Consider the following 24,020-nt stretch of genomic DNA (forward strand, 5'->3'; position numbering starts at 1 on the left):
TTTCGGTTTCTAAAGGATCGAGCCACAATAATTTGTGACAGAGTCCCCTGCAGAAGTATAAAGACCTTCAGGAATAAAATATCACTGGTAGTTGCAGCATCAAAGTCTCTGATCCTCTGCAATGACTACAGTACATTTAAAATTTATTTTACCCACAAACAAGCAGACATATTGGGATTTGATAGTCTTCTTTACAAGCAATACTTTTAAAAAAATCATTTTTCTTTTGGCAGTTACAAGACAGAGTCAATGTAAAGTTTACTTCTATCAGAAAAAACAGCAAATAGGCACTTCTAGCTAACAAAAAGGCCACCATTTTTCCCATTAAAATCAAAGCTAAACCAAACATTTTTTTCAAAGGAACAAGACTTAAAGCCAATTGTGCTACACATCTTTATTTACGTACATGCAAATGATTTAAGCCATTAATTCAGAAATACATTAAGAACAAGTCCTTTGTGTAAGCACCAAAAACAAAGAAACCAATGGTGAGGCATTTTTTAAAATGCTGCATCTCCCAGATCTGTTTATTAATAAAGACTCATATGTGCCCAAGATGATTTACAGGACAGCAATCACATATATAGAGCTTCAGATGACATCTATAAGGTCAAATAAGCTCAAGGAGTTTTAAACCACAGTCTAAACCCCCAGATGAGAAATCACTCCTATGCATTCATTATTTTGATAGTGCATACACTGTGGCACTGATGGGAAAGTTTTATTATCTGTGTGGAAAAAAAAAGACAAAAATCCATTTATTTCAAATTTGTCAAATTATAAAAAAAGGAAGATTTGCTTTTGAAAGTACACATATTTTCTGCTTTACACTTGAAACATTTCTGTTGACAGTAAGCTATTCAATTTTATTCATTTTAATTCAACTATTGAGATTAAATATTTGTAAAAGATAAAATATACAACAGTACATTTGTGACTAGATAAATACAGATTTCTCTCCCACCATAAAGGACTATTTACTTCTGCACATTTCTGCCCACCTGAAAAATGCACCTTTTCTCCCCAGTCAAAAAGCATGTCTATCCACTCCTAACAAGCGAAGTGTAAGAGGTGTTTGAGATTTAGAGACTGTACTGTCTTTTTAGGTAGGGTATCTGACCACGATCACAGAGGGCAGAATTCAGATGCACCAGTGCCCTACAACTCCGTCAAACAATACATGACTCCAAAATCTCACTAAATATATATATAAAAAACAGAAACAACAAAAAGCTGAGGAGCCTGATGACATGTCAAAGATCTGAAACTTGAGTTCGTTCTCCACAAATGTTGTTGAACTGTCAGATTTTCTTCCAGATTTTATGAAATAAACAGGAAAAAAAGAGCTTTGAAGAACATAGGATTCATTTAAGATCACAAGAAACAGTAGACAACATGGCCCCTTAAATCTACTCTGCCATTCAATACAATCATAGTTAATCATCACAATAAGTTACACTTTACTATTCATTCTTCACATCAATCGATTTTCTGAAAAATTCACTGAATTTTCTGTCCATCCCAACTTTAAATATTTTCAATGATGAAGGGTCTACAACCAACTGTAGAGAATTCCAAAAATTAACAATATTTAGAGAAAAGAAATTTCTCATCATCGGCGTCCAAAATGATTGGTCCCCCTGCAGAGATTCTGCCTACATTTTCTAGGCAGAGGTGCAACTTCTCAGTCAACACTGTCAAGGCCTATCAATCGTGCGTTTCAATGAGATCACCTCTCATTCTCCTAAATTCCAAACAGTATTGGTGCAATTTACTCTGCATTTCAATATTGGACAACTGCTTCATCACAGGAACCAATCTACTGTGCTTTCTCTGCCCTCCTTATTTAGGGAAGGACATAATTATAGTGGTGATGGTGCAAAGCTGCACACTGTATTCTGTTTGGTTTCAACAAGATGCTGTAGAATTGTAACAATTACCCTTACAATAAAGGCAAACGTCACAATTCAATTTCCTAATTGGGTGCTCTACCTATACACTGTTTCTTGTAGTAGTCATGCAAGATCATCAGGAGGACAGGTTAGGTAGTGTTCAGGCTCCCAGCCAACCCATTCCTTTCCAGCTGACCAGTTGCATTTTTTTAAAATTATTTCTTAACTTCACCTTTTGTATCACATTAATCTTTTGTTATTTCCGTGGCTGGGAGTGGCAGTTTCAGTCAGACAGTTCCAGGTCCTTGGCAGTTTTGAGAAGGCTCCAATCTACAACAGTTGAGAAGCCCCCTGGCCTCGACAGTTGTGACACTTGCGCTCACCACCACCACCACCACCCCCAACTCCTGTCGTCTTTGTCTCATATACATACACACACACACACACACACACACACACACATATAGCACTGTTTTTGTGGAGGCGTATGTACATTTTACTGTATTTTCACTAATACATGTAACAATAAATTTCTATCTAATATGCCCAAGTCCCTTTGAACAACAAGATGTACAGGTCTGATCCCTTTTTAAAAATATTCTGCTTTTCCATTCTGACTGCCAATTTCACACTTTCCCACATTATACTTTCCGCTTTGGTCTCCATTCACTTAATATGTCTATATATCTTTATAAGGGGAATAATAAAAAGCAACAAAAAGGTGAATAAGAGTATTGCATCTGAAACAAATCTGTTTCTCTCCACAGATGCTGCCTGAACTGCTAACTACTTCCAGCATTTTCTGCTTTTATTTCAGATTTCTCGCAGCATTTTGCTGTTGTTTATATTTCTTCAGCTTCTAAGCCCTTCTTGCAGCTTATTTTCACACCTAGCTTTCTTTCGGATACATTAAATGAGTGATTCCCTTTAAATCTATCCTGTCAGCTACATCCTCAAAAAAGCCCTAGTAAATTTCTCAATTATGATTTTACATTTGTGAAATTATGTTGTCTTTTTATAATTACCATTTACAATGCTTTTCTAAGTTTATTCTTAAAAATGTCTTAATTATGCATTCCAGCATTTTCCCAATGACTATTGACTGTCTGGCCAGTGGCTCCTGGCTTCCTCTTGAATAATGGTATTATGCTTGCTAATCTACAATTTGTTAGAACTATTCATGAATCAAGGAGATTTTCAAAAATTATAACTAGAGACAATATCCACAATCACTGCAGTTCTCTTTCAGAATCAGAGTGTAGGTCCTTGGTATTTGTCAGATTGTAGCACCTTCAGTTCCACACTCTTTGCAGCCTCTTCAGCTCAAAAACAGCTTTATTTCCTAAACTATGCCTGTTCCCCTAAACTTTAGTTCATCTAAGCTATTTGTAATAGGAATGCTACCGTTCAGCTCAAAGTCTTAGACCAAGGACTGACTCCCCTAGACAGAGTATATTGGAGGTCAGCAGACCTCACCGAATGCCTTACACATTGAGAATGGTAACATCACACTAATGGTGCCAAAGGATGACTGGAGTACACCAGCAATATTCAGCACCTTCAACAAAAGGATCTATAGGACTATAATGATTTTAGGGATGATTTTGTCATGGGGGTGGGGCAAAGAGAGATGAACCGTTGGGGAGAATTTCTCAAAGTAAGTTTTTTATTGGCTTTCAATTGGTATAATAAATTTAATGAGGAATAAATATGAAAAATATAAAATAGCGATACAGATCTTTCCATTCGATCAAAAGGCTGCATGCGGTCAAACTCAGGCCATTCCCACAAAGGAGAGAGGTGGATTAAACAGCAACAAATACAAGCTGCTCTCGCATGCCTCCTAGCAATCATTGTAAAAACAGCTTAAATGCAGAGAGATCCATAGCCCACTCTGAGTCTTGGGGACTCAAAGGAAGAGGAAGATAAATTGAAACATAACAACATGTAACAATTTTTTCTACAATTCTTTAGTTTGGAAACAATTAACAGTAAACTTGCATCTTTCTACATTTAATATTGTAATGGGACAGTGCATACAATAAATCAGCATTTTTTCAGAACTACCATCAACAGAACTGGTTAGAGAAACTATCCCAGTGTAGTCACACAATCATATATTAGAACTTGATAAATTTCACAGTAGCAATGTCTGAATCTCATACTGTTGATGCTCTTTTTTCTTGAACTTCCAATTTGTCATTTAAACAGCTATTTGCCAGATATCATCTACAAAGAAAACTCAAAAATAAAATCATCTGTTGTCCATGTAAGCAAGTATGGATTTTACTACATAGAATTGCTTTGAAAAAAGCCATGCTGGGTTGCAAATTTTGCCTCCTACTGTATATTTTTACAAACTGTCAATGTCATCATCATCTTCATCAGTGGCTCTTAATTATCACCCCCATCTCTTCCCCAAAAAAATTCATTTGTCTCCTTCATTAAACTGAACAGCAGTGATATCTTGAGTGACTCTGAAATAAATTTTGCTATGTTAAAAAAAGTTAATTACGCATTCCAAACCTGGTCGCTGTAGTCCTCAGGGAATTGTCTCCGCACCTCAGGATCTGTAAATAATTGACAGATAATATTAATTGGCTTTGGATTAGCGAGCAAGCAGAGTATCACACATTAATATTTGATCAGAAGATGATAGGGACCTGGCAGGGGATCCAAGGGGCAGCTGAGGCTGTTATGTTGATTAGGGCCAGTGAGAACTGTTCAAGGCTTCCCCTTTTCCCTCCTCCAGTTAGGTAAAAAAGGAGAATATTTGGCGCACCCTTTAGTTTCAAGACAGTTTTCTACCCTAACCTCCTACAAGCTGTAAATTGTCATCTAGACGTGTTGCCAGAATATCAGAAGGTCTTTCAAATTCCAGAGAGTCTGCTTTGATTGTGATTTTATTAGCTATCTAGTTTGGCTGACTATAGAGCATAATAAGATAAATGTCCCAAATTTAGGTTACATCTCTGCCAGCTACTCATGTTCTGCTACCAGCATCCAGCAGAGCCTGCACAGTGCTATCAGAGATCAACTTATGAATAATAGGGGGACATGCAGAAGGGTCAATTTAATGCGTGGAATTCTTCCAAAAAAAACCCCGATTCCAAACAGTTCCTTGAGGCTAATTAGAACAGTGCTGAACCTTTGTCAGCATGCATGACAACAGTATCAAAGATTTAAGGAGGGAAAAAAAAGGAATGCTGTACGTACAGAACACTAAGTGACAGAAAATATTTTTTAAAACATACGCTTCAACTTGTTTTGTCAGATCTCTGCTGTCATTAGATTATGAAATGCAGTATATTGGCAGGGGATTGTCATGTACTTCTATTAGCCTCAATTACATGAATGCAGTTAATTGACACAAAATTAGAATTAACTGCTGATCCAGATGAAACAGCATTACACAGTAAAAACAATGATGATCAGTAGAATACAGATTTAGTCGTGTGACAACAAAGAAAATTCTCCATACTCCCAAGACAGAAAAAATACACATATTGGAATTAATTCATGTTTAAGTAATGTTTTTAAAAATTCCAGAATAAAATTATTTCAGAAGTCCCCTGCAGGATGTATAGGCAAAGCACATCCTCCAGCCATATGCTATATAGTTGAACGTAACAGAGAGCTAGTGTTGATGCAATTTGTGCTCAATTCTCATGCTCTGGTATCTCTAGAATACTGTAGCTGTTAGGTAAATGGTACAAAAATAAAAGTGGAGCAAGTCAATTCAGACTAAGTTAATCCACATAATGATTTGATTTCCTGTGTTGAAAACATTATTGATTTTGGGCAAACATGCATCTTTAACCCTTTAGGCTTCGTCTGTCCAAACACTGAAACTTGATATGACAAAAATATCTTTGTTTAGAAAGAAGTGCAAGTACAAAACCATAAACAAATCAAGTGTTTTGAAGATAACTGTGGAAATGCAATAATTAACAGAAAACTCTGAAGTGACTCAACATGTTCATTGACAATAAATTGCACCTGAATCTGACCCCACATAACTGGTGAAAGTCATGAGTATTCAGTTTCTTGGTTACTGAGAGCAACTAGTACTCATTTTAAACTAAATAGATCGGAACTTGTTCCACTGAAGACTGTTGCTACTGTATCGATGGCAACACAAACATTGCAACAAAAGCATCCAATGAAATATATTTTAAGTTTAAAGGTTGCTGGCTGGGTAATTGAAATATTGGCTTGAAATTGTATTCCACGTGATTTGGGGTTTGTTCAGCACGACATCATGATAAAGTGAGAAAGCCTAAATGCATATTTAAATAATAAGTAGATCTAATTTCAAGACAGTGACAAGATATGTAAGTTTATATTCACTATATCAATTCAATAGCTAACCAAAAATTACTGTTTTGCATATGGCTGGTTCACAGTATTTTCATGAAAAAAATGATTTTACTATTCTCACCAGAATCCAAAGTTCAGTGAATTGTACCTGCTAGTTGTATGAATTTTGTGCTCCAAATTATTTTTAAGTTACTATTCCAAAATCAAAATCGAGAAAACTACAGCATTTGATCTGATATTTATATCAGGAAAATAAATGTGTTCACTGAACTTTACAGTAATTATGCAAAACACACTTTTTACCCCCACCCCAAAAAACAAATCTACTTCTTGCTATATTTTGATTTCATTTTAAATTATGGACATTTCTTTCTCAATCCATAGATCCACTGTGGATTTCAATGTTGGACTTCTATTGCTATGAAAAAGAAGGCCCTCAGACCATGAAAAACTCATCCCAGAAGCTTCCCCTTCTGAATCATAAAGTACATTCTGGGAGCAAGGGTACACTCCCCTCTTCATGAAATTGTGGTGCAAATTGAAATTATGACTGCCCAGATAACTCACCAATAATTACCACATTAATGAAAGCATTAACTAATCTACAGTTTACGCTACAGTTTATGTTTTTCTCTAACTAAACCAATACTCATTAATTTAATTATTACTGGTAGAGATTTTAAAAGATATTTTCTACTTAGGTGATCCAAAGCCAACTTGCAAGAGAACTGACTTATAATATTAATAGGAACTGTTAAAAGTTGGGTAGCAAGAAGTGGCCTTGAGAGAGAAAACAAATAACCACATCACCTTATATCAGATTATTAATTTTGGATTTTGAAAGATTTCCAGATGCAGAAATAATGTTTCCATCTGGGGAGGGGGGGGGGTGAAAAGTACAGGCTATTTATATACGATAGTCACTAAGAAATCAAACAGAAAATGTTTGATCTAAAGGAGTTATGACAATATATAACCTTCTACGAGAGATGGTAACTGCCATGAATACTGTAGACTTACTTAAAATAAAGTGAGATAGGCACATAGATATGAAACGACATAGTATTGTTCTGATAGACCTGCATGAGGAAGAAATGAAGGAGAAAAGAATAAAGGGAAGCATGGTCAGACTGGAGTAAATGGTCTGTGTTTCTGCTGTAGATTCTGTGATTGCAGTGTAAATACTTTGAAAAAGATATTTCAAAATCTAAAACAGATTTCACAACAATTTTATGAACAATTACATTGCCAACATTTAAATCATTGCACAGCTGTGAAACACTATATGGCATGCACTTCTTAAAAATACAAAATATCTCTCTATGCTCAGTGTTGCGACTAAACCTCCTTCAAATATGACAAGTAGTTAGTCTAGTGTCGAATTTTTATCTTCTTTAAAAGCAAGTGTAAGGTGCTGGGTTCCAGGTGTAATTTGATTGGCAACACAACTTACTTTTAAGCAAAACACACTTTCTTCTTAATTCTAGCAAGTAAGTAAGTAAGTAAGTAGGTAGGAAAAAGAGAAAGAGAGAAAGAAAGAGAGAAAGAGAGAAAGAGAGAAAGAGAGAAAGAGAGAAAGAGAGAGAAAGGGAGAAAGGGAGAAAGGGAGAAAGGGAGAAAGGGAGAAAGGGAGAAAGGGAGAAAGGGAGAAAGGGAGAAAGGGAGAAAGAAAAAAAAAGAAAAAAGAAAGAAAAAAAGGAGAGAGAGAGAAAGAGAGAGAGAGAGATGGAGAGAGAGAGAGAGAGGGAGAGAGAGAGAGAAAGAGAGGGAGAGAGAGAGAAAGAGAGGGAGAGAGAGAGAAAGAGAGGGAGAGAGGGAGAGAGAGAGAGGGAGAGAGAGAGAGAGAGAGAGAGAAAGAGGGAGAGAAAGGGAAGAGGGAGAGAAAGGGAAGAGGGGAGAAGGGAAGAGGGGGAGAAGGGAAGAGGGAGGGAGGGAGGGAGGGAGGGAGGGAGGGAGGGAGGGAGGGAGGGAGGAAGGAAGGAAGGAAGGGAGGAAGGAAGGAAGGAAGGAAGGAAGGAAGGAAGGAAGGAAGGAAGGAAGGAAGGAAGGAAGGAAGGAAGGAAGGAAGGAAAGACAGACAAAGACAAAGAGAATCCTGCTTTTAGCTGCAATGGAGAAAGACCTAACATCTTCAACAACCAACTTCAAAACTCCATCAACTATTGAAGCCTTATTTCTGTGCAAGCCTAACATCACAAGTTTCCCCATGGGAGACTGATTAGCAAGGTTAGATCTCATGGAATGCAGGGAGAACTAGCCATTTGGATCCAGAACTGGCTCAAAGGTAGAAGACCAGAGGGTGGTGGTGGAGGGTTGTTTTTCAGACTGGAGGTCTGTGACCAGTGGAGGGACACAAGAATCAGTGCTGGGCCCTCTACTTTTTGTCATTTACATAAATGATTTGGATGCGAGCATAAGAGCTACAGTTAGTAAGTTTGCAGATGACACCAAAATTGGAGGTGTAGTGGACAGCGAAGAGGGTTTTCTCAGATTACAACAGGATCTTGACCAGATGGGCCAATGGGCTGAGAAGTGGCAGATGGAGTTTAATTCAGATAAATGCGAGGTGCTACATTTTGGGAAAGCAAATCTTAGCAGGACTTGTACATTTAATGGTAAGGTCCTAGGGAGTGTTGCTGAACAAAGAGACCTTGGAGTGCAGGTTCATAGCTCCTTGAAAGTGGAGTCACAGGTAGATAGGATAGTGAAGGCGGCTTTTGGTATGCTTTCCTTTATTGGTCAGAGTATTGAGTACAGGAGTTGGGAGGTCATGTTGCGGCTGTATTGGACATTGGTTAGGCCACTGTTGGAATATTGTGTTCAATTCTGGACTCCTTCCTATTGGAAAGATATTGTGAAACTTGAAAGGGTTCAGAAAAGATTTACAAGGATGTTGCCAGAGTTGGAGGATTTGAGCTATAGGGAGAGGCTGAACAAGCTGGGCTGTTTTCCTTCGAGCATTGGAGGAAAAGGGGTGACCTTATAGTGGTTTACAAAAATTATGAGGGGCATTGATAGGATAAATAGACAAAGTCTTTTCCCTAAGGTGGGGCAGTCCAGAACTAGAGGACATAGGTTTAGAGTGAGAGGGCAAGGATATAAAAGAGACCTAAGGGGCAACATTTTCACGCAGAGGGTGCTACGTGTATGGAATGAGCTGCCAGAGGAAGTGGTGGAGGCTGGTACAATTGCAACATTTAAAAGGCATTTGGATGGGTATATGAGTAGGAAGGGTTTGGAGGGATATGAACCGGATGCTGGCTGGTGGGACTAGATCGGGTTGGGATATCTAGTCGGCATAGATGGGTTGGACCGAAGGGTCTGTTTCCATGCTGTACATCTCTATGACTCTATTTGGTCCATCTCACTCAAAACCCTTCCTATTCACACACCTTTTAAAATGTTATAATTGTACCCGCCCCCACCACCTTACTCATGCCGAGTGTGGAGCATGTATGGAACAAGCTGTCAGAGGAAGTTATCCCTCAGGTCTTTGAAATCCTTCCCCTCTTACTTTAAACAAATGCCCTCTAGTTTTGGAATCCCCCACCCAAGGAAAAAAGACATTAGCAATTCATCCTGTCCACATTCCTCATGATTTTATAAACCTCTAAGATCACCCTTCAGCCTCCAATGCTCCAGGGAAAACAGCCCCAGCATATTTAGCCTCTTCCTATGACTCAAACCATCCAGTCCTGGCAACATCTTGGTAAATCTTTTCTGTACCCTCTCAAATGTACATTGATAAGGCCCTTTTTAAAATACAATGTCCTGTACAGCCGTAACATGATGCCCCAACTTCTAGAAGTCAACACACTGACCAATGAAGACAAGCATGCCAACAGCCTTCTGCACCACCCTGTCTACCTGTGACTTCACATTCAAGGACTATGCACCTGTACCCCCAAGTCTCTCTGTTCAGCAATACTCCCCAGGGCCCTACAATTAACTGCCTTGTCAAAATGCAACAGCTCACATTTATGTAAATTAAACTGCAATGTCCACTACACCACCTAATTTGGTGTCATGCACAAACTGACAAACCACTTCTCCTATATTCACATCCAAATTACTTTTATAAATGACGAAAAGCAGTGGACCCAGCACTGTCCTTGTGGCACACCACTAGTCACAGACCTGCACTCTGAAAAACAACCCTCTACCACCATGCAGTCTCCAACCTTCAAGCCATTTTTGTATCCAATTAGCTAACTCCCCCTGGATCCCACATGATGTAACCTTACTTACCAATCTACCATATGGAATTTTTTCAAATGCTTTGCTAAAGTCCATTTCGACAACATCTACTGCCCTGACTTCAATCTTTATTACCTCTTCAAAAAATCTCAACCACACGAGTGCAACATGATTTCCCACACACAAAGCTATGTTAACTATCCCCTGCCTTTCCAAATGCATGTAAATCCTGTCCCTCAGAATCCCCTTCAACAACTTACCCACCACTGACATCAGGCTCACTATTGCCTGGTTACCTGGAATTTTCCTTACAGCACTGCTTAAATAATGGCACCATATTAGCCAACCTCCAGTCTTCCAGCACATTACCTGTGGCTCTTGATGATGCAAACATCTCAACAAAGAGCCAAGTAATCTCTTCCCTAGCTTTCCATAAAGTTCCCAGAAACACCTGATCAGGAACTGGGGATTTATCTACTTTTGTTTTATGGCTGGCACCTCCTCTTCTGTAATATGAACCCTCTTCAAGACTCAGTGATCGCCCAGGCTGGACAGATCTGATAAGTTGGCTTCCTCACGCAGTCACATAGGAAGACAATGCCCCTTCTGTTTGTGGCCCAATCCATCAGCATCTGGAAGGTCGCAAAACTGAACCTGGGAGTAGCTTGGATTTCTTAGAGGTGTCTCTGGGTTTCTAAGGGAAGCCATCACAGGCGGAGGGAAGGTCCTGACTTCCACTGAGTGAAGTGGTGCCCACCTGACTTGTAAATATAACAAGAACCTTTGAAACCAAAAGGTCCCACCCCACTTTCACATGGTTCACTTCATCATGCAATATCTTGCATGCACAGATAATGAACTGAGAAGTCTGTGATCATGCAGATATCTGCCAGGATATGGACTTCTCTAATTTCAAATCTAATGTTGATCTTGCTTTTTGTGCACCTTCCTTGCTGCTGCAACTTAGTATTCCTTGCTTTGTTCAATCACCCTATAATCTTTGCATGTTACGCTCTGTCTGTACTGAACGCAAAACAAATCTTTCCACTGTAGCTAGGTACATGTGACAGTAATAAATCAAATCAAAGCAAAGCAAATCAGTGTAGGGCAATTCAGGATGCCATCCAATGCATTCAACACCATATTTCAACTTCAAAATGAAAACTCTTGGCCACAGGTAACATTTCTGAACCTTGGGATCAGCTTTAAATACTACCCAATAACTCGGGTGTTTTCACAACTCAAAAGTTGAACACAGCGCATAACTGAATTATTCCTCAACTCCAAATTGCAATGAGAGACAGGAAGTTGAGGAACTACGAATTTCAAACATGCTATGGTACAGAGGTAAACTGTTTGATTGAACTGCACCAATTTTAAGCAAAGCCACCAGGTGGAGCTTCCCACAAAGGACAAAGCTGAGTGCTTATTTTGTTGGTCTAACCACACAAGTATTGGAAGCAGAAGGAAAGCATTTTGTTCACTCAGTGAATGTTCTTCCTCTGTAGATAATGAATGTGCTGGTGGTGGTTGAATGCGTCATTCTTAAAAAATATTTCAAAGCTCAAATTAATGATACTGTGCTTTTAGACAATTCGGAAAGTTTGCAACAGTACAGGTTTACCAGCACTTTCTCGATGAAGTATTTTATTTTGCTTGAAAAGATTCCCTCCAAGATGGAGTCAGTTTGTCACTCACAGCTCTTCCCTCAAACATGGTGATCAAACGGTCCAAGTGGGATTTTTCACAAAGGAAACCAAAAGGTAAAAGACAAATGAGATCTGACAAAAGGTCAGGAACCTGCCACAATGTTTCTCTCCACAGATGCTGTCTGACTTTAAGTATTTTCAGCACTTTACCATTGTAATTACACATGAAATCTTGTCATTTTAAACACCATCTTATGACATTCAAAAAATCATTACTTCTGAAATATGGTCTCGTCCAAGTGAAAGATGAGGCATTCTACGACATCACTTTGGTGTGAAATGTTGTATAGAGAATTCAGTTACACTTATTGGAATAGAATGTGTATCATATTTGGAGAAATGTTTTAGATCTCATTGTTTAAAGAATGTACACATTATTCAGTTTATATACATAGCACAGACACCAAACTATTTGCAATAGAGATTTGGAAACTTAATACCAAAGCATTGCTCAATAGTAGACTGACAATTCACTGAACAAAAAGCAGGCTAAGTGGTGAGAGTGATGGGCAGAAAATGGATATAATTGACTTCTGCCAATTGTTAGAACAGTAATAGTAGAGTGATTACCACAAATTAAACTTCTCCCCAATAAACACAGTAAGATCAGCTCTGTAGCCAGATGAGTGAACAGGCTTTATATGGCACAGCAATACACAAGGGATAGTAAGTGTGTGCATCTCTGGTATTTATACACTCAAATCACAGTTCAGCGTGAACTGATAGCACTGTAATGTAGCTCCTTACACATATGTTCAGTAGCTATTCTTAGAGGAGAGGAATAGTTAACCCCTTAGTCCACAATAAGTAGGGTATTCCTTTAAATTCCAGATAATCATGTAATTATAAAGGACAAGCAACTATAGCCATTTCAATTCAAGATAGTAAGAAACAAAATGTTAGGATATCTACCCAGATACATGAATCACTTATTCATGTGAAAAAAGTCCCCAAAAATTATTTTAAGGCACGTACAAGAAATTGTGCATTCAGACAGCATTCCTCCATTCTTGCAGTTTCAGAATTCTTCTGGAGAGGCTTGCAGCTACCAGTAAGTTTCGGCAAAAGCTGTCAATATTATGGGGTCATGAAAAAAAAAATTACACTCATTCCACTCTCACCCATCAATCCCCTTACTCTAAAAGAGAGTCCCTCCCTCTCCCCCACAGAAACTGCTGTATAGAGTCAGTTGTGTAGGCAGCATCTGTGGGAGAAAGACACTCTAATCTTTAGGCCTCAACATTGTTGAACACAATGTTTGACCATCAATTTCAGACAGACAATCTAAAGGTGGTTTTCTGATGGTCAACAACACCAGAATCCTCGGATCTGAAGCCTCTGTTAAAATGACATTTGTGCTCTTAATGTAATTGTTGAAATTCTTGGCACTGTCCTTTCTTGTACTAGAAACACAAAAAATTTCCCAATGTAATTGACATTCATGCCATAAGCAATAAATTTGAATGGTAAACAAAATCTTCAATAATCTAAAGAGGAAAACATACCCACATTCCTCCTCCTTTAAACATGTTCAGAACTGTGCTCCCAATTTAAAGCCAGCAGGCCAAATCAAAAACCACACACAAGTCAGACATCATCTTTTTATTGGTTGTCTGAATATGGAAATAGATGCCAACTTCAGATTTATTGGCTGATATGAGATATAAACACTACCGATTGGGCTTTAAATGAATAAACATTTTATATATGTATTTTAACAGATTATATAATTTAAAGAGCCAACATTTGATTTTTACTTAACAACCTCAAAAGCATGAAGCCAAGATTGCTGAAAAAGATTGTCTGTCTTGAATCAGCTCTGTATGCAATTCTTCAGCAGCAACAGGACACCGTTCTTGCAAACAGCAGCAGCATGGAACATGTAAGAATCTGGCACCCTGCAGTGAAGCAAACGGTCTTAAAACTTTATGCTTGGCAGAATTCCATTTGCGTGTCAGTGTGCATTTACAAGTACTGTACTTTGTGCATTAGACTATATCAGCTGTATTTCATTTTGTTTTAAACATTCTGAAGTCTTACATATTTTAATTTACAAATGGTGATTATGGAACAATGAATCATTTTAATGCATTTAAACATTGTATTACATTGAATTAAGTCAAACAAAGTACAACAGTTTGTAATATATTACTGGAGAAATAATCAGAACTCGTACGGAACACATTGTGGATAATTATTTCCATAGGAAAAAATTACCAAGCAAGATAAATGAAAATCCTTGCCAAGCATCCACTGGCTATTTACCAAACAGACCACAAGTCTGAAATTGTTTTTAAAAGAGTGCAAGCCCATTTATTTATGTGAATGAAAAGAGCCAGAATAAGTAAATGAAGGCTTTCACCATCTTGAAATTTGATTGTTCCCACATACTATCACGACAAAGGGAGTGACATCCAAACCCCATGATCGTTTATAGTCATAAAAAGCAGCAAATATACAGTAATCATCACAAACTTACTATGTGTGGCTACTTTGTTGCTGCAATGCATCAGGCATGAAATTAGTCAAATTTTTAATTGCTAATTGAATTGGTCCTCAAAGTTATGTGGCCCTACATCTGGAAACCTCTCTCTAGACCTCCCTCTCTTCCTCAATGCCATTCCACCAAAATTTTAGCCATTCCCTCCCTCAACACCTCATTTTGTACAGTCCCATGTTTTAACAGATGATTCTATAAGTGCCTTAGAATGTTTTTGCTATGTTAAGGTCATTAAATAAACACAACCTTTGTCTTTGAAAGACGCTCCCCAATATTACAGCAGCAAGAATCCTTTACACAAACATTTGCTTTAACAAGTAAACTGCTGACATTTTCTATCAGTTTCAGAGTTATCACTCTAATAAGAGAGCTTTTATCAGTGAAATGATGGATTTTTGATTATTTTCTAGTATGGAAATAGAACAAAAAAAAAGTAATTCTTGAACTGGAAAGAATTCAAATAACAATTTAAGTGACTTTGACAAAGGATTCCCCATCCTGCTACAACATTTTTTCCAGTTTTAACTGATATTATGTAAAGTCAGCACAAATTAATCAAAAATAGTAGCGGCTAGATTGAACTGGACTCAAAACAGTGTTTCATCATTTTTAGTTCTTCAGATTGAGATTGGATACTTTATTAAATTATTTGTTTACACATTTTAATGTTAGAAAGCAAAACTACTTACAATATAACATTCTCTCAGCTGAGGAAAAAAGAAATTAAACAGTGGTAGGAAGGAGTTCAGGTAGAACCAGAAGGGGTAGAATTTATAGAAGGTTTAGAAAGAGATCATGAGCAGGATCTGAGAGGTTTCGGGAGTACACTTCAGTAAGTGGGCCCAAAGCTTTGCTGCAGTCTGTGAAGCAAAAAGAGATCAGACTCACAAGAGTGTAGAGGGGACATAATTACTAGGACAGCAAGAATATTGCAGAGATCTGCAAGGAGTCATATCAGAGGATGTGTAGTTACTTTCTAAACAACCTGCATTTATTACAAATTTCTAGAGCAGGTGGGACATGAATAGGGCTTCCTGGCTCAGAGATAGAAATACGGCTACTTTGCCACAAGAGCCCACTGATGGATGTGTAAGTGAGGACAGGAATTGTAAAACTGATATGTTGAAGTTTGAGAAGACAATAAATTGTAATGCTAAGAGAAAGAAGCAGAGATGAGGAATAACAAAAACAGGAGTCAACTTCAGGGACCACTTAGCCATTCAATCAGATCATGGCTGATCTGTACACTTGACTCTACCTACCGGTTTTTGGTCCGTATCGGTTTACATCCTTGTCTAACCAAAACCCATCTGCCTCAGATTTTCAATTCTTCTTTCTGTATGAAAAATGGTTCCCTAACTTCATGATATAGCTCTAATTTTAAAATTGTAAGAAAAGGAATTTTAAAAAGACTAAGTTGGGAGAAGAGAGAACAAGAGACATAGGGAGAGATAGAAAGTGGAAGTGGTAGAGATGGAGGAGAGCAGACAGACTTTGGGAGAGAAATACAGAATGATACAGACAAATAGGGAAATAAACCAGTGTTACGGTTTCAAGAAAAACTCTGTGAAGGCATTTCAATGGCTGTCCACTATATTGACCAAAATGATTTGTTTGCTTGTCAGGACTTAACAGTTCTTCAATCTCTCGTCTCTAGGATCTTTTCACTTCTTTGTATGAGGCGCAGAATGACCCATCAAATTATAAAACCCAATTTCTTAGTCAAAAACAACAGCTCACATCCAACTGATGGGAGAAGATAACGGGACTTCTTGAAGCATTTTCTACTGCACAGAAATAAACTGCCTCCCCTTCCGGGAGGTTTCTGGCCATATCATTCATGCCCACAAACCCTTCAGCTACCCAGGAGACAAGCACATTGTTTTTGGCAAGCAGGCCTTTGTCATCCACAACTGGTCACCATTCCGTAAACCTAATCAGCAACTTGTTGCCAGTCAATTTTTGTGTGATCAGAACTCAATTCTGATGAAAGGTTATCAGACTAGAAATGTTAACTCTGCTTTCTCTCCACAGATGCTGCTAAATCTGTTGAGTATCTCTAGCAATTTCTGTTTTTGTTCCAGACTTCCAGTATCTGCAGTTCTTGGCTTTATTTTGAAATAATTCTGGACAATATGATTACATTTGAAGATACTTGGATATTATAGCTAGATACACAAAATGTTCAAATATAAACATAATGTGATATATGTATGAGGTTGGAAGATGAAGGCAGGTTGAAGTAGTTCACTGCAGTACTGAACCCTCTCTCCTTGCAAACATCCAAAATAAAAAGGATGATTAGCTGAGTAACATTAAGAAAGGCTTTAGTAGTCTGTATAAGTGGACCTTGTTGGGAGGTTATAAGCAAAAACAAACACAAAAATCAGTAAAAGATTGTCGCTCCATTATCTAATGAAGTGTATAACTAATGGGCAGCACGGTGGCACAGTGATTAGCACTGTTGCCTCACAGCACCAGAGATCAGAGTTCAATTCCCGCCTCAGGCAACTGTCTGTGTGGAGTTTGCACATTCTCCCAGTGTTTGCGTGGGTTTCCTCCGGGTGCTCCGGTTTCCTCCCACAGTCTAAAAAGATGCGCAGGTGAGGTGAACTGGCCATGCTAAATTGCCCATAGTGTTAGGTGAAGGGGTAAATGTAGGGGAATGGGTCTGGGTGGGTTGCTCTTCGGAAGGTCGGTGTGGACTTGTTGGGCCGAAGGGGCAGCTTCCACACTAAGTAATATAATTTAATCAAGTCATAAATTGATCCTTCTATGATCAATATCATATTGTGTAAAATTAAGTTCTATATCTATTAGAGTGGCTTCTGTGCCAGGCTTGCCGCAAAATAGAATCCCATACCAAAATAAAATTCAAGCTAAAACAGCTGGTTGGCTAAAAGTAGGAATGTATATTCTTTCATTCCCAAACTGACTACTGGACAGCCCCCTAGATCACACTACAGTAAAATTTGCAGGTCTACAGTTCTGAGCTCGACAAAGCATAATTGACTTGACAAGCTAACCAGGGGCTGGCTACTCTTTCCAGATGATGCCTGAGTCCTTCCAGCACTTTTGTCTCTTATTTTAGATTTCCAATAGTTTAGATTAGATTATTAGATTATCTACAGTGTGGAAACAGGCCCTTCGGCCCAACAAGTCCACACAGACCCTCCAAAGAGAAACCCACCCCCACTACATTTACCGCTGACTAATCCACCTAACACTACAGGCAATTTAGCATACCAATTCACCAAACCTGCACATCTTTGGACTGTGGGAGGAAATCAGAGCACCCGGAGGAAACCCACGCAGACACGGGGAAAATGTGCAAACTCCACACAGGCAGTTGCCCGAGGTGGGAATTGAACCCGGGTCGGGTCTCTGGCGCTGTGAGGCAGCAGTGCTAACCATTGAGCCACCGTGCTGCCCCAGTATTTTGTCTTTGCTTAAAGCTTGCTCAAATGTCTTTCATACATTTGTTTCTTGAAGTGGTGCTTTCTAAATTACTGTGTAAGAATAACTTTATTAATCCATCTATGGGTGGTTTATAGTAACATTTATATATGTCTGCGATCTATTTAAGCATAGGTGCTGGCTGAAGATATGAGCACAAACTAGTTTGGATATGTCCACTTCTCCATGGAATTAAAAGCACCGTCCTTATTCAGAGGCTTTGGGCACATGGTGACTGTGTAAACTAATCAAAGCTATGCTGTGAAAACACAGTAGTATAGGATATTATTTATTAAATTGAAAAATATTTACATCTAACAGCAACTTATTCCTTCAAATAGATTTTGTAACGCAAAAGGACTTGAAGTTTATTTCAGTCAATATTAAACAATTCACGTCAGCAGTATTTAAAAATAGAAGACCACCTTAAATTCTTTGTCATAGCCAAAAGCAGATTAAGTGGTGTCAAGAAAAGACCAGTGGATGAAGATGCTTCGGACACACACACTTCTTCCATTTTTTTGCTAATGGATGATCTATTGATAAATGTTTTGAGATAAATTCTCAAGAACAGAGAAAGAGGAAACCTACTCTCATGAAGCTCAAGATCATCCTCTACCTTTCCTTAAGTGAAGCAAGATTGAGGCTAAGTAATTACAGACAAAATTGAATAGTCATGAATTCATTGATGTCAACAGACTCCAGAATTTAGTTTTGCAGCTGCACAACTCTTCCACTACTTAGACAGCAGCATGCTTTGTTAGGGTTTATATACTCTCTCTCACTCTAATCTATGCCAATGTTGTAAAGAAAAGGAAAATTAAAAAGAGTTTGAATCAGCCAATTTCATATTATTTGGAACATTTGTTGATGCTAGAAATATATCCATGAGGTAAATGAGAGATCTTTAATGCATCTTCAGAATCACATGCACCTCATCATCATTACAGCTATTCTCAGTTTTACGTGATATATATCAAACATCAGTCATAACAGAGCAGATTTTTTTTCATTCCATCCCAGCTTTGAAAAAGATAGCACAATTTTGCATGGAATCAAGATTTAGATACCAGAACAAATGTGGTAACAGAAAATATACTTACTGATGTGCAACTTTACACTTTGGTGAAACAAGTCTTGACTTCAATCCTTTGACTTATTCATTCTCTCCCAATCTCAATAAAGAGCCTGTATCATTCTATTATGGTATTAAAAAAAGGTTTTGAAAATCAAAGCAAAACTTGAACTAAACCTACTATTAATTTGGCTTGGAAAAGTTTAATCTCGGCTCAGAATCACATAGGTATAGGAAGGTATATAGAAGAGCACAAGTAGTATTTGACACCTTGCAGATTTTGTACACAAGGTCATGTTTCACCTTTACTTAAACTTGCAATTTAGAGTGATCTTCTACCAGTGGCTATGGGCAACATAACTTGCATCTACTGCAATTAATTTCTTTTGAATTAGAAATTTCAGAATGTTTCATGTTAATGTTCAAATCAAAACTATCGTAACTAGCTATATTAGATTTGATTAGAACTCACATTAAGAGAAAAACATAAAACTTGACTATTGCCCCTCTTAATTATTTTCTATTTTTACAAAAAACTCTCTTCGCTCTGAGTGAAAAGTTACAGCTTCAGTTTTTATGCAAAAAAAAACATGAATGTAGATTTGTTAGTGAACAACACACTGCATGAAGATTTAGTTCCAACAAAGAACTGACTGACTTTCTGACAGCCATCAGAAGACAGGAATATACAGCTTTGATTCTGGTAAACCACATAATCTCATTGCTCAATTTCATGGAGTTTTAGCCAAAGGACTTTCTAAGGACTGCACTGCAGGATTGGGTAGATCCTAATCGGAGTCTCAACCTGACACAATTTTCCAGCTGACAAGATGGGAATATGCTACAAAACAGAGCAAAGTACTTAAGTGTTAGTCTTTTACATGTTCTCAAGCTCCCATTCCCCACTGGATGAACATTGTATCCGTCCACTTTAGAATGAAGGCACCCAAATTAAACTTTTCACTTGACCAGTTATCATTTCTATAAGGTCATGCATCAGGTCTATAAGGTCATATATTAGCTTTATTTTAAAATTAATTTAAGTTTACCTAACAGCATTAATCTCCTTCAAAAATCAAAAGTAAAATGCTGCACTTCTTAGCCAAACAAAAAATTGCCGAAACTGCAAAATTTTGATAATATATGGAAAACAATCCAGTAAAAATATTTAAATTGGTCTACCACTTTTCCAGATCTCAAGGCAAGATTAAAAGCTAAAAAAAACAAAGTATTTTTTAAAAAATCTCTCTCTATAAAAGGCTGGTGAATGCGGGAAGTCTCCCCCCAAAAAAGGAAGTTTTTAATGGACTTCAAAAAAAAGACTGAATTTAATTTTGCTACCAAGTCAAATAAACTGCTTTCTCATCATCATACTCTTGACAATTTTTAATAGGTTAAAGGATGGAAATACACAGTATTCTCATTATGAAGCCAGGTCTTGAAAAGCATTCTGCATGCTATAATGAAATGCCACATAAATGCAGCATATAACACAGTACAAAAATTAATCCCGTCCAAGGTCTAACTTTCATAACACAGAATCCTAGATATATTGCATAATAGTGTAGAAGCATTCATATTTGCACTGCGGCAACTAATCAGAATATTTATAGACAATTTTTACTTGTAATTCCAAGAGTTGTTTTCTTTTAACTAAAAAATGGATTGTGACACAAAAAAAGAATTTGAGGATATAAATTCAGTGACTACCTGGTAAAGCCATAGAATATCACACTTGTAAAATATCCAGGAAAATTCAAACAGATAGAGACTGAACAAAAAGAGGTAATGAGGAGGCTGACCTTTTCCCTCCACCCACCACCCTCAGCAGAAAGCCACCTCTCGCAGACCATGTCTGTTTTACCCTTCATGAATATGCAAAAAATGGAGTTTAAAAACAAAATCCATCACTCGTGTGTGTCTGATCGCGGGCATTTTAAACCCTGCACTGCAGGTAAAACATCTGGAGAAACAACCTCGGCACTCAATGTTGGAATTCGGTCACTGCTTACATCAATCAGAATAGCAGAATTATAACCAACCTGCAAAACCAAGAATCTTGAAATCAACTGCTCCACTGTCAACACAACCTATGCCATCCAATAATGTCTGCAACATCTTCATGTACAATCCAGAGTCTTGTCTTTTCTTTTACTTTTATCTTTTTGGACTGAGATCACCTGCTAATGTGTGTCTGTGTGCTGCAATATCATGCATTTACACATTAAGTAATCTCAATCTTTTGTTAATTCAAGAAAGCTGGCTAAATCGGTTCCATTTAAAAGACAAATTTGTCTGGGTCCAGGAGAAAGATCTCCACAAGGGAAGGGATCTTTTCTAAAATCAACAAACAACCAAGGCCAGTTCATCCCTCCTCACTGGGTGCTTAACAATTTGGGGTTGCCAATCTGAAGCTAAAACAAAATTGAGCAATCTCCACTGGGATCTAATCGTAGCATTTGTGACAATAATATTTTCATACCTTTCACAGAATAATGGGCTAAAAAGCAAAGTCAAACAGAATCGCGTGCAACAATGCATCCCTACCCAATAAGCTCAATACATTCTATGCTCGTTTTGCACAGATCAGTGAAACAATGTCATCTGTCCCATCAGCCTCAGATGCACCTGTACCCACGGTCACTGCTGCAGAATTTAAATCAGCCTTCTGGAGGATGTGAACCCACGGAGAGCGACTGACCCAGATAGAGTTCCCACCTGCACACTCAGATCCTGAGCGAACCAGCTGGCGAGAATATTCACCGACATCTTTAATCTCTCCTTACTACAATCTGAAGTCCCCACCTACTTCAAGACGACCACTATCATCCCAGTGCCAAAGAAAAGTCATGCAGCATGCCTCAATGACTACCGGCAGGTGGCTCTGACCTCCAGAATTATGAAGTGCTTTGAGAGTTTAGTCATGGCTCGTACCAACTCCAACCTGCCAGATCGCCTTGATAGTTTACAATTCACCTATCGGCATATCAGGCCCATGGCAGATGCCACCTCCCTGGCCCCACACTCATCCTTGGAACATCTGGATAACAAGGATACCCCATGTCAGGCTTCTACGTAATGGCCACAGCTTTGCCTTCAACACCATAATTCCAAACAAACTCATCGCCAAACTTTGAGACCGAGGTCTCAACTTCCCCACTTTGTTGCTGGATCCTCAACTTCTTGACCCATGGACTGCAATCAGTAAGAATAGGTGACAACACCTCAAAAGATATTCCTCAACACCAGTGCCCTGCAAAGATGTGTACTCAGCCCCTATAGACTCTCACATTCCACCCAACCCCATTTACTAGTTTGCTGACTATACTGCCATTGTAGGTCGAACCTCAGGACTACAGGAAAGAAATCGAATGCTTAGCACCGTAATGTAAAACCAACAATCTCTCCAACATCAGCAAAACAAAGGAGCTGGTCACTGACTTCAGGAGCCAGAGTTGGAGGGCACACCTCTGTTTGCATCAATGGTGCTGAGGCAGAGATGGTCACAAGTGTGAGGTTCCTGGGAGTGATGATCAACAGCAATCTGTCCTGGTCTATCCACATCAACATGAAGGTCTAGAAAGTACAACTACATTTCTACTTCTTCAGGAAGCAGAATCAATTCAGCACGTCCACAACGACTCTTACCAATTTTTATAGATGCACTACAGAAAGTATCCGATCTGGATGGACAACAGCATCATGCAGCAAATGTTCTTCCCAAGACCGCAAGAAACTACAGAGAGTTGTAAACACAGGCCAGATCATCACACAAGCCAGCCTACCATCCATTGATTCAGTCTGTACTTCCTGCTCTCCCGGGAAAGCAACCAAGACTCTTCCCACCTCGGTTGTACTCTTCCAATGGTCAGAAGATGTAAACATTTGAATGTGCGTATAAATAGATTTAAGAACAGTTTCTTCCCTGCTCTTATCAAACTTTTAAACAGACCACTTTCTCTGCACCTTCTCTGTGGTTGTAACATTATATTCTACACTCTATTCTGCTACTCTGATGTACTTTTTAATGATATGATCTGACTGTATAGCGTGCAAACACCTTTCTTTTTAAAACAAACAGTACTGTGGTACATGTGGCAACAATAAATCAAACTCATGATCTTTGGATATGCATGAGATGAGCAGCAATTTCTTCCAATTAAATATTGAGAAGATAAAGTCATTATTTCAGTCTCTGCTCTGAATTCCATTTCATTGTTACCAAAAACATACTGTCTCTAGCAACAGTTTGAGGCTATTCAATTTGTTTGCATCCTATGTATTCCAGAGATGAGTTTCCAACCTCATTTGTCACCACTAAGTCAGTGTATTTCCACATATAATATAATGTGATGTCTCCAGTGTTTCTCCTTGTCTGGTCAGTCACATGGTTACCTCTAGAGCCAACTATTCTAAAGGTACTCCCAATTGGGTGCCCACGTTCTATCCTCTGTAAGCTGGAGGTCATCGAAACTGGAGGCTCACTGTTCTGTATTGGTTCCTAGTCAAGCAGGTCTGGATTTAACATTATCAACCTTTAGCTGCCTAGGCCCCTGGCACTGGAAGACCCTCCTTATATCTCTACTTCTCTATCCCACTTCCCTTCTTTACAGCTTTCTTAAAACACACTGCTTTGTTCAAGCTTTTGGACTTCTGACCAATATCTCATGCCGCTCAGTGTCATATTTTGCTTTTAAATGTTCGCTTATTAGCATCTTTGGTGATTAGTTACATGAAAAGCACTACTGCAAGTTGATATTGTTGATCCAAGCAATAAAAATACAATCAATCACAAATACTGAAGACCTATATGTGATTTGTAGGTGGCAGAATGTATGAAGCAATTTTAAACATTCTTATGCTTCCTATTC

The 24,020-nt window shown here is 38.4% G+C and overlaps 1 protein-coding gene across 4 annotated transcripts in view; it reads right to left on the reverse strand.

Moving 5' to 3' along the window:
* The window catches only part of dennd1a (DENN/MADD domain containing 1A), a 525,508-nt gene that overhangs the window by 388,729 nt on the left and 112,759 nt on the right, over positions 1-24,020 (reverse strand). For all 4 annotated transcript variants that reach the window (XM_072566190.1, XM_072566188.1, XM_072566189.1 and 1 more), the window contains exon 3: positions 4,419-4,462. In XM_072566190.1, coding sequence (XP_072422291.1) covers positions 4,419-4,462 — 44 coding nt within the window. The remainder of the gene's footprint in view (positions 1-4,418; positions 4,463-24,020) is intronic.

This window comes from Chiloscyllium punctatum, chromosome 49 (assembly GCF_047496795.1).
Source record: "Chiloscyllium punctatum isolate Juve2018m chromosome 49, sChiPun1.3, whole genome shotgun sequence".
Lineage (NCBI taxonomy): Eukaryota > Metazoa > Chordata > Chondrichthyes > Orectolobiformes > Hemiscylliidae > Chiloscyllium > Chiloscyllium punctatum.